The sequence below is a fragment of the Emys orbicularis genome, chromosome 14 (assembly GCF_028017835.1).
Source record: "Emys orbicularis isolate rEmyOrb1 chromosome 14, rEmyOrb1.hap1, whole genome shotgun sequence".
NCBI lineage: Eukaryota > Metazoa > Chordata > Testudines > Emydidae > Emys > Emys orbicularis.
In genome coordinates, this window is record NC_088696.1 from 26,127,027 (window position 1) to 26,139,189 (window position 12,163).

Genomic DNA, 12,163 nt, shown 5'->3' on the forward strand with positions numbered 1-12,163 from the left:
TTCTGCTAGTCCCAAAGGCACAGACACATTGCCCATCTCAATGAATATTTCAGATCTCACCCAAATACATGCTTACAGCCAATCCTTATTAACTACATCTAAGATTTATTAATAAAAGAAAGTTATATATGGTTCAATATACATACAAATATGTGCAAAGCCCTCGGTCAGTTTCATAGCAGAGATGATGAGGCTGCTGGTTTGTAAAAGTCTTTCTGCAATCAGTTTAAAAGGCTATACTCCAATAGGCAGTCCAGATGGAGAGTTTGTTCAAATTCTTCCATAGAATTCCAGGATAAATCCAAAGTAAACCTGGAGACCTCCCTCTTGTGGCTTAGTCTTTCCCTGTCAAAGTTTAAGTAGATCTGAGATAAAAAGGATCAGGCCAGAAGATTCTTTTATAGTTGAAGCAAACTGGGCACTCACAGGTAACTCCACCATATGCGCTTTGATGAAAGCAAGCCGACAGTTTGATCTCTACCTAAGGCAGTGGCTCTCAAACTTTTTTACTGGTGACCCCTTTCACATAGCAAGTCTCTGAGTGCGACCTCCCTTTATAAAATAAAAACACTTTTTTATATATTTAACACCATTATAAATGCTGGAGGCAAAGTGGGGTTTGGGGTGGAGGTTGACAGCTTGCGACCCCCCATGTAAAAACCTCACGACCCCCGAGGGGTCCCGATCCCCAGTTTGAGAACCCCTGACCTAAGGGGTCCTTTCTCAGACAATACAGTTAGCAATAGCCATTCAAACTATCAAAACAGTTGACCGGTAGTTCACTGAAATTACAAGTTTCAAAGAGAAATGAGGACATAACATTTAGATGGAGCTTGTGGAGTAATAATGTTAATAGATCTTTTTGACCTCTGAGTCAATAGAATTGAGTAATGAAGCACCATCAGACAGGAACGGGATTTGGTGTTTTCAAGCTAATTAGATCACATTGTTAAACTTCTAACAAAAGATATAGGTAAACACGTAAAAATACACGTAGCAACTATTCTTTGATTCTTATCAATACAAAGTAATGCATTGGAGATTGTTAGCTTGATTAACATTTCTTTGCTATCCACATGCAAGTAAATTGTGTGGTTTCAATTGTAATGCTTCCTGTTAAATTTTTGTGCGTCATACACAGGTTGGCTGTTCTGTCAGCATCATAGAGTCTTAGTGAAAACCCTGACACTTTCAAAATTAGGATTTTCAGACATTTGTTCAGATGAGGATTGTTTTTTTCCTTAATCAAAACATGTACAATGAATCTTTATGTTTTCTTGGAAAACTGACCATTCTGAAGAAAGTAAAAATGTCTAGATTGCGATTTGGGGATGGGTGGGAAAAGAGGCTAAGTTTTTAATTTTTGGTTAAAATTGTGTGAACCTTTGTTTTTTTAGCACTTTGGCTCATTTCATATTGAAATCTCCCCAGGACTTTGACACACCACCAACCTACATATTACCTATTAAAATAACTATTATTGATGATATTGCCATTTGTGGTATTAATTATATAATTTATAATTGGCATAACGTATTGTGTGCATTATTTTACTTACTACTGCACATTTAATTTTAACATGATTCGCTTTATGCATTATTTTAATAGTAATGTCAGTCCCCGAATGTGTATTTCTTATACGTGTCCCGCTGTTCTCTGCATTGATGATTATGACCCCTCGGCTGTGGGGGGACCCAGGGCGTTGGGTGGGAGGGCAGGGACGGCGGCTTAGTCTGTGCATTGGCTGCAGCAGCCGCCGCGCCCAGCAGGTGGCAGCACGAAGCGCCCAGCGGCTGATGATTGTCCCTGCCCGCAGCCCGTAGCGTAGCGAGCGGGTGCTGCGGACTTTGCCCGGCCCGGCTAGGGCCCAGCTCCCCCGGCAGCGCCCGGCCATGGCCTCCGGCAGCGCCATCCAGATCCCCAGCCGCCTGCCGCTGCTGCTCACCCACGAGGGAGTCCTGCTGCCCGGCTCCACCATGCGCAGCAGCGTGGACTCGCCGCGGAACATGCAGCTGGTGCGGAGCCGGCTGCTGAAGGGCACCTCGCTGAAGAGCACCATCATCGGGGTGATCCCCAACACCAGTGACCCCGCCTCCGACTGCGACGAGCTGCCCTCGCTGCACAGGTGAGGGCCCCGGCACAGCCACCGGCCGGGCCCCTACCGCGCTCCCCCATCCCCTCCCTTCCCTGCCCGCCCCCCCCGACCAGCCGGGCTCCCCCCGACCAGCCGGGCTCCCCCATCCCCCTCTCTGCCCGGCAGGGCGCCCACCGCGCTCTTCCTCCGTCTCCCTTCCCTGCCCGCCCCCCCCAACCCTTCCCTGCCCGCCCCCCCGACCAGCCGGGCTCCCCCTGTCCTGCTGGGCTCCCCTATTCCCTGCCGTCCCCGCCGCACATCCCCTTCCCGGCCGGGCATCCACTGTCTCCCCGCCATTCTCCCCTCTGCCCGTCCGCTGCTGGGCTCTCCCATTCCTTGCACCCTCCGCTACACACCCCCTGTCTGGCCGCCCTGTTCAGCCGGGTTCTCCCCCCCACCCTCTTCCTCCTCTGCCACCTCCCCACCGTATACTCCCTGCCCAGCCAGGCATCCCCTGCCCTTCCCCTGCCCGGCTGCTACCAACCAGGCTCTCTCATTCCCTGCCCTCTCCGCCATACCTCCCCTTGCACCTCCCAGCCTGGCCGGGTCCCCGGTTCCCTGCCTTTCAAAATTAGGATTTTCAGACATTTGTTCAGACCAGGATTGTTTTTTTCCTTAATCAAAACATGTACAATGAATCTTTATGTTTTCTTGGAAACTGACCATTCTGAAGAAAGTAAAAATGTCTAGATTGCGATTTGGGGATGGGTGGGAAAAGAGGCAAAGTTTTTAATTTTTGGTTAAAATTGTGTGAACCTTTGGGTTTTTTTAGCACTTTTTGGCTCCTTTCATATTGAAATCTCCCCAGGACTTTGACACACCACCAAAATGTGCCTGCTACGCTCACTCCTTTCCAGCCACCACCAACCTCATCCCATGCCTCCCTCACCCACATACCCTGTACCCAGGCCTCCTTGCCCCCTGCCTGGTCCCCCTTGCACTACTATTGGTTGGAAAGAGAATGGCAAACTATTAGAGAGAGGTAGAAGAGCATAAAATCATTATTTTTTTCAATTGAAACTTGCAAAAAATGAATCCTGGGTCATTTAAAGAATATGGTGATTATTCATGACTTTATTGTTATTCTCATGAGTAATGAGATTGGGACTGATCCTGCAAACACACATCTGAATACTTTAGTTACATGAGTTGTCTCATCAGCAAAATAGGTTGTATCCATTGGGACGACTCGTGCATAAATGTAAGGTATAGCCCAGGAATCGGCAACCTTTGGCACACGGCCCGCCAGAGTAAGCATCCCTTGTCCCGCGCCACTTCCCACCGCCCCCATTGGCCTGGAGTGGCGAACCGCGGCCAGTGGGAGCCGCAATCGGCCGAACCTACGGACGCGGCAGGTAAACAAACTGGCCCGGCCCACCAGGGTGCCAAAGGTTGCCGATCCCTGGTATAGCCCATTACAGACAATGTTAAGTTACTTAAGTCAAGTATCAGAGGGGTAGCCGTGTGGTCTGGATCTGTAAAAAGCAACAGAGAGTCCTGTGGCACCTTTAAGACTAACAGATGTATTGGAGCATAAGTTTTCGTGGGTGAATACCCACTTCGTCGGATGCATCCGACGAAGTGGGTATTCACCCACGAAAGCTTATGCTCCAATTATACTAGTGTAATTCCATTGACCTTAAGTGGAGTAGCACCTGACTTACAACAGTGTGTGATTGTAATAAGGCCCAGACTCCCTCTCAAAGAACTTAAATATTAAAATACAATGCCTCAGTCTTGCAAATTCTTACACACACAAGTAAATTTAAAGCACATGAGTTCCCACTGAGTTCAGTTGGACTCTTCATGTTCATAAAGTTATACATGTATGCAGGTTTGGGCCCTAAATTATGTTTAATGCAGTTAGCTTTGTTTCCTTGAGGTTTTGGTTTGATTTCTTTTAATGCAGTATGAATTTTTGATGAAATATAAATGTTGCAAGTAAATTACCGTATATACTGGATCATAAGCCAGTTTATTTATAAGCCGACCATCCCTCCCCTCAGCAAGATGGATAAGTAAAAATGGAAAATTTTTATGACCCGTTCATAAGCTGACCCTATAATTCAGGGGTCAGCAAACTTTGGCTCCTAGGCCATCAGGATAAGCCGCTGGCGGACCGTGATGGTTTGTTTACCTCGAGCGTCTGCAGGCGCGGAGGTAAACCTAAATAAACAAAGTGTCCCGGCGCGCCAGCTGCTTACCCTGACGGGCTGGGACAGCAACTGGTGGGGAAATTTTCTGCGGGGGGAGAAGCTGGGGGTCACGGGAGTAACCCCTGTGACCACCCCCCACATGACCCCACCTCTAGCTCAGACCCCCACTCTCATCCCATCCCATCCCTTCCCACCTTATCTGGGGAGGGCCAGGGGAGAAGGTCTCTGGCCTGGCTCCAGCAGGCTGGGCAGCACGGCCGCAGCCTGCTCCGAGGGGCCAGATCGGGCGGCGCGGCCGCAGCATGTTCCGGCAGGCTGGGCCGGGTGGCGTGGCTGCAGCGGGCTCCGGCGGGCCGGGCGGTGCAGCCACAGCCTGCTCTGCGGGTCGGGGCCAAGTGGCACAGCTGCAGCCTGCCAGCCCCGGAGCTGCAGCTGCTTCGGAGGCTGGGGGGAGAGCAGCATGGCCAGAAGCGGAGAGATTCTGCCCCCCCCCCCCCCTTCCTGGCTCTGCTGACTGTGCTGCCTCTCCTTGTTCCCTCTGTTGGGGGGAGGGGCTGTGTCCCACCTCTCCCTCTCTATAGCCGTTCATAAGCCGACCCTCTTCTCTGGTACTTCCCTTTTTTACTAAAAAATTCGGCTTATGAACGAGTATATACGGTAGTTTGATTGTTGGGGTAAAATGCTCAGCTGAATGCTTGCAAATAACATGAATTTTTGGAATATTTTCAGGATTGGCACTGCTGCGCTGGCAGTTCAGGTAGTTGGCAGTAACTGGCCTAAACCACATTACACCTTGCTAATTACTGGCCTCTGCAGATTTCAAATCTTGCAATTGCTGAAAGAAAAACCATATCCCATTGCTGAGGTTGAACAGTTGGACCGACTTGAACAATTTACCAACCAGACTAAATCCGAGGAAGAATTGGGAGAGCTGTCAGAACAGTTCTACAAATATGCAGTACAGGTTAGTTGCTTTAATCTTCTAGAACAGTGGTTCTCAAACCGTGGGTTGGGACTCCAAAGTGGGCGCCAGGGCTGGCTTAGGTTACAGGCCCCCTCCCTGAGGCTGAAGGCCTTCGGCTTTGGCCCCCCGGCCTGGGGAGATGGGGCTTTGGCTCCCCCTCCTCTTCCTCCCTTCCCCCCCAGGATGGCGAGGCTTGGGGGGGCTCAGGCTTTGGTTCCCTCTCCTGGGGTCGTGTAGTAATTTTTGTTGTCGGGGGGGGGGTCGCGGTGCAATGAAGTTTGAGAGTCCCTGTTCTAGAACTGTTTTTGTTTATATTTCATAAGTTTGTATTTTGTTTTTGAGTACTGCCTTGTCCTTAAACCCTCTTGTTACAAAACAAGTGGTTTGAAATGTTCTTTGACATAGTTCAAAGATCCCATATGCTAAGATCCTGATCCTATATTGAGCTCCATGTGGGAACATCCTGTTCCATGCAGAGTTTTTTACAAGATTTGGGACTAAATCATTTACCAGGAAATAGCAACGCCTGTGCTATCTCATGACAAAATCACAGACTTTCTTGATCATTAAGTAGGCCTAGCCCTTATCCATTACTTGGGGCCAGATTCACAAAGGAACTTAGGTGTGGCGATACCTCACCATGCCTAACTAAAAGGTGCTTAGAAAATCACTGGGACTCACAAAGCTTGAGGGCAGGTCTTCACTACGGGGGGGGGGGTCGATTTAAGATACGCAAATTCAGCTACGCGAATAGCGTAGCTGAATTCGACGTATCGCAGCCGACTTACCCTGCTGTAAGGACGGTGGCAAAATCGACCTCCGCGGCTTCCCGTCAACGGCGCTTACTCCCACCTCCGCTGGTGGAGTAAGAGTGTCAATTCGGGGATCGATTGTCGCGTCCCGACGAGACGCGATAATTTGATCCCCGAGAGGTCGATTTCTACCCACCAATTCAGGCGGGTAGTGTAGACCTAGCCTGAGTTTAAATGCTCAGGCTTCCTATACAATGAATGCAGGGAGATGGTTCTCCTATGTTAAGGCACCCAATACAGCTACAACAACACTGCATACTTAGGCCTTGGCTACACTCGGGACTTCACAGCGCTGCCGTGCGAGTGTAGTCACGCCGCCAGCGGTGCGAGAGAGCTCTCGCAGCGCTGTATGTACTCCACCTCTCCGAGGGGAATAGCTTGCAGCGCTGCAGGCTCTGATTACACTGGCGTTTTACAGCGCTATACTCACTGCGCTCAGGGGGGTGTTTTTTCACACCCCTGAGCGCAGCAAGTTGCAGCGCTGTACACCGCCAGTGTAGCCAAGGCCTCAGAATAAATAGGATTAACAGGAGCCAGCATGCTAGGTGGCTCCCTGGCTGAGCTAGCTGATGGGAGTTACCAAGGAGAGGGCATCTCCCTGTCCCTCTCAGAGAGGTCAGTGCCTAAATCCAGGCTGCAGGGAGGCACCTGCCTCTGCTTGAGATTCTTAGCTACAAACCCTCTCTTGATGTGGGAGAGCTCTGTCCAAGTCCCCTGTCCACCTGTGGGGGAGAAGAGATTTGAACAGTGGTCTTTCATCTCTCAGTTGAGTGGCCTAGCCAGTCCACTATGGAATATTCTGATGTGGGGCTGCCTTAGTCTCTCCTGTTGAAAGTGTTCTGCTGTGACTAAATAATGAAAGAATAATTGGGCCAGAGAGAGAGGGAGAAAGAAAAAGCGTGAGACTGACTTTGCAGCCTGCTGGTTAGAGCACTCACTGGCAGGTGGGAGACCCAGGGTCCAGTTTTCCTGTTCTACTGACTCTTAAACTATTTATCCACAATGGAGCGGCTTCAATAGGAGAGACTGCGGGAACCCCACATCACAAAATCCTACAGCCCAGTGGTTAGGGCACTCACCTGAGAGGTGGCAGATCCCTGTTCAGATCCATGCTCCCCTCAGGTAGAGGGGAACTTGAGCCAGGGGTCTTCCATGATCCAGGTGAGTACCCTAACTGCTGGTCTAAAAGTTATGAGGGAGGTCCTCCTGCTGTTGCGTGTTAGCTCTGCTGTGGGATCCAATTCGGTAACAAGGTTACTGGATTGGGTCCCACAGGCAATTGAGGCAGAGGAACACCATCTTACCCTGATTCATGCATTGCTTTGGGACTCAGGTGTTTGGATATCTGGAGGGGGGCTGCAGTGCACATGTGCACAGGCAGAAACATAGACAGAGAGAGAACTTTTATTGCAAAAATTTAGGTGCCTACAGGGTTTGGCAGCAGCTAAGTGTGGGTTTTATGAATCCCAGTGGGGCCTGATTCTGGAAGTGAAGAGACAAAGTCCTCTGGTGAATCTAGCCCTTGGATCAGACATAGCTAAGGAAAACTTGGACATTGCAAAAAAATATGTTGGTAGATTAGTGTTCGGAGGCACTAGGTTGCTGGAGGGTGCTGTCTTTGGAATGGAATGTGATAATGGATGCCCAGAGCTGGTGGTATTAAAGTGTGGTTCTTTCCTGAAAAGCAATGAAAAATGGCATTGTGGGGTTCCATATTCATTGTTTTACACAGATTTCCATATCTAATTTCCTCAGCGTCAAGCAGGGTTCTTTCCATCTCCTGCATCATTCGAGTAATAAAAGAATTCTAAGCCAAATTGAAACTGCATAGTCCTGTTGTCTTCAGATAAGGTCTTGGTGACAATTGTGCCAAATCCTCTGAAGGCCTGATTTTTCACAGGTGGCACTGAAAGTATAAAATGGGTTGTTATTTTTTAATTGTTGTTTTTACTTTTGTGGGCACCATGGGAGAAGTGATTGGTAGAAGAATTTGAATGAAGTGAGTGGTAGTGTCTTAGCAGATTCCGTTTACAGAAGGAGAAAAAGTATGTTGAGTAGGTTTGTTGAAAGGGAAAAAAAATGGAAAGACTAAATAGAATATACCAGACTTAGCTTAACTTCTCCCTCAGCTTGCAACAACTTCCTGTAGGTTGCACTAGGAACACCAGAGTCTAACGTGTTTTTAGGTTGCACTAGGAGCACCGGGGTCTAAAGTGTTTTGCTTATCCCCAAAATGGGAGAATTGGTTTTGCTTTCTTGTCAGTGATGATTCTAGATTTTGACATTGTCTAGCAAACAGATACTGTGGACATTTAAACATGTTTTATATCTGTGTGCTACAGCATGTCTTTTCGAGCCTTTCTATGAGCTCTTCTAAAAGAAAAGGATATGTTTGAGCAGGCATATTGAGCCCTGGGCATACAGAAGTCAGCAGTAACTCCCATTGATCTATGGCAACCCTTCCAACCCCGGCCTCTACAGTCTTGACTGGCTGCCAGGGAAGTCTTCTCTTGATTAATTCTGCTGGACTCCAGCAGCTGAAGCTTACTCCCACCAAACTACCTTTAGATACTCCAGATTCATAGAACTATTGAAGATATTTTAAGATTGACTTGTTTTTTTCCTTGGTTTATCCCCTCATGATGTAATCCTCCTCCTCATTTGAAAATCTAGGATGGAAAACATGGATAGAAATGATTGGAAGGTAGAGAAGGAAAGTACTGTTTTAAAAGAGGCAGGGTGTGGATCTTGGACAGATGGCTAGAAGAAGCAGATGAGCAGAAAGAAAAGAGCAGAACTAAACATGTAGTCTTTCACCCCCCCAAAATTATGCAATAACAAGACACATGACATACTTCACTTGCTTGTATGTTTATCCCTTTCCTCTGTTTAATTTTTGACTGAATTTAGATTGTAAACTCTCTGAGGCGGGGACCATGTCTTCTTTGTATTCTGTGAGGGAGCCTACTGCACTTCCAAACACTGGATAAATAATAAGTCTTTGATAGTAAAGCTGTAAAATCAACTTCTGTTTTTATGCAACTCTGTTGGCAGCATATGCATAATGTCTTGCAAAAGGTGGTGTGGTGGTGATGATGATGCTAGTCATCCTGATTTCGAGGACGACATTGACAATCCTAGTTTGTATTAATGGGTCTTTGGGTGATTCCATAGATCAATTTGAGAAGAACAGAATTTACCACACTGGCCACAGTCATCTGCCTGGTTGTGGTGATTGAGTTGCACACTGTTTTTATGCCTGGCTCTGTATTTCCAGCTGCTCAACAATTCTTCTCAAAATCATGGACATGCATCCTTGTTGCATGGTACCATGGAATACGATCAATCGCCAGTTTCTCAAAGGTCGAGTCAGAAATTTTTGTTTGCGCAGATTTTATTTCAGGGTGTCTTTGACGCATTTCATCGGCCCTTTATGCTTACAATTGCCGGAGCTTAATTTGGTATATAAGAATTGTTTTGATAAATGGGTCTCAGGCATATGGACTACGTGCCCAGTCTGTCTCAAGTGGATGCAGATCTAATGAGACTCGATGCTGACCAAACCAGATTTCTCCAGGACTTCCATGTTGGAAACCCAGTCCTGCCATTCAGTGCCCAGCAAAAAGTATAATGGAACTTTTAGTGACCACAAATAATCAGAAATTTTATTTTATCTCATTCAAAAGATGTCACTTACCAGGAATATAGTACTCAATATCGCCAAACTGGGGTGCTGGTTCAGTTCACTCAAGAGTGCCAGTAACCGAATTGCTGAGAGTAATTCTTGCACCACTTTTGCGTTCTTTTATCTTCTACCAAAGTGCTGACCAGGTCTGATGCTGTTTAACTTGTGAAATTTAACAAGATCACAGCCTAGGTGCTACAATTGAATAATCCCAGGCATTTCAGTAGTGCTGTGCATCAGAGCTATGTAAATCTTAAATGCACCTTAATATAATATTCTGAAGAAACAAACTTGACTATTGTCATGTATTGGGGTAAACTTTAAATTGTTCTATTTGTAACAAGTATATTATTAAAAGTCTGATTAAAGTACTGCCCCTTAACTATAAAAATCAAAACAAAAATTAAACAAAAAAACAACTATATAGAAATTATTTTGTCCAAGGGGTGTACAAATCTGAGATGTCAGAGAAAGTATCATAACTGTTCTAATCACATTTTATGGGATCAAAACGATCTGGTACAATGTGAATGGGAGAGTTTTTGTTCTTTCTAACACTGAATAAAAGAGGTTGAGGAAAGCACTAAGAACTATAATAATATTTAGGGTCTGTCTCAAACAAACCAGAAGAAACTGAAGTTTTGACGGTCCTGGGAGATGGGGTTAACTTAACGCCTCTTAGTTCTTTTTGCTGACTATTAGAAGTGCTGTTTGGCTATGCAAATAGAAATCTTTTCCTTTCAAAGATGCAATTATTTCTCAGTTTGTGGCTGTTCACCTTAATAATAAAATCTGGATAACTGTTTTTTCATATCAGAAAGAAACACCAGGGAATACTGAAAATTGTTCTCACTTTCTTGTTTCCACCTTACAGCTGGTTGAAATGTTGGATATGTCTGTCCCTGCAGTTGCTAAGCTGAGACGTCTTTTAGACAATCTGCCTAGAGAAGCTTTACCAGATGTACTGACTTCGATCATCCGCACAACCAACCAAGAAAAGCTGCAGGTACTGTATGCTTCTGCCTTAAACTTCCAGGGGAACCAAGGGTTTAGCACTACAGTTCAATCCACTATTAGATAACTTCAGAATCACTCATCTCTGGAAATGATAAAGTACTAATATTGTGCTTAAAAAAAAGTAATTGTCTGCATTGCACCTGTGTGACTATTTTAAAAAATATTTCCACATTATTCAAAACTATATTGAGTTGGCAAACTGAGTTCAAAGGTTACTGTTGTACCATTGTTTGTGTTAATGCATTTTGGTCAATTACCCCAGTTACTTTTGTAGTTATTTGTGTAAGATTAGACTCCTGGAGCATGGGGGACTCTTAGAAAATGGGCATAAATCTAACTGCTTTAATTTCTTTGGCATACAATTACACTGTGAAAATGGCATATAAGGTTTCATATTTATTGGTCTCGGTGATTTCTGTATCCAGTTTGCTCTGTTCATAAGTAAAAAGTTTTTGTTTTGTAACTGCCATGCTGCAAATTAAACCTGGGATTTGAAATAATTCATCTGGAGATTTTGCTTCACCCTTGCATGTAAATATTCTGCCATCAGAATTTAATTGAGAGTTTTCCCCAGTTCAGTTTTCTATAGCTATATTGGCTTGTTAGTGCTAACAGTAATAATTTGTTTCTATCAGTAAAGCAGCTGGTAGAGAGTAAAAAGAGAGAGAGCACAATATGTTGAGTAAGAAAGTGGCATGTAGAAGAATCTCCTTGGTAAGCTGCAAACCACCACTAAAAGCGGATTTGCGTGTGTTCTCTTTACTGAAGGGCTGAGTGTCAAGGTTTTGCTTGTGCTGCCATGGGCATGTCATGTGACAGTCATGATGATGAATCAACACCATGTTGGCCTCAGGCCGAGTATTTAGCTGGGTTACTGATTGTGCTGTTCCTCCTCCTACCTGAGACAGGGCCAGACTTTCTCTGCTCTCATGGCAGGCCAAATAGGAGCCCAGTTACTGATCTGAAGTGAGAATACAGAATGCAGCTGGTCCTTGTGCAAAGGAAAGATAGGTCAGTCCTTACTTAGCTCTGCTCCCTACAGTTGTCATTGCAGGTAGAGTGGATGGAGATAGACAACAGCTGCCTATTACTTGCTTCCTGGCGATCTGCACTGGGAAGCATAGAGTAGAAGACAGCACCAAGAAGACTGTAGAAAAGGTGGCTTTTCAGAAATCCACCTGCCTGTTTCAGACTAGCAGTCATGTTACTTGTACTCCTTTGGCTTTAGTATGCCTGTAGGAGCAGTGAGAGCCTGGCCCCACCTTTCCTAGTGACCCAGCTCCAGCAGGAAGGGGAGGAGAATATTAAATGTATTTCAGGGCATTGCTGAGTGTGGGGATAGGAACTCCTAATTGGCCCACGGTTGGCTTCATTGCCACACCCCTAGCTGTTTAG

General features: G+C 46.1%; 1 protein-coding gene across 2 annotated transcripts in view; it reads left to right on the forward strand.

Annotated features, from left to right (window-relative positions):
• Positions 1-1,874: 1,874 nt before the first annotated feature.
• LONP2 (lon peptidase 2, peroxisomal) overlaps positions 1,875-12,163 on the forward strand; it is an 83,039-nt gene continuing 72,750 nt past the window's right edge. Inside the window, exons 1-3 of one of the 2 annotated variants that reach the window (XM_065416470.1) lie at positions 1,875-2,125; positions 5,020-5,254; positions 10,626-10,757. In XM_065416470.1, the coding sequence (XP_065272542.1) occupies positions 1,893-2,125; positions 5,020-5,254; positions 10,626-10,757 (600 nt within the window). In that variant the 5' untranslated portion in view covers positions 1,875-1,892. The remainder of the gene's footprint in view (positions 2,126-5,019; positions 5,255-10,625; positions 10,758-12,163) is intronic. The other variant, XM_065416471.1, reaches the window with a different exon arrangement.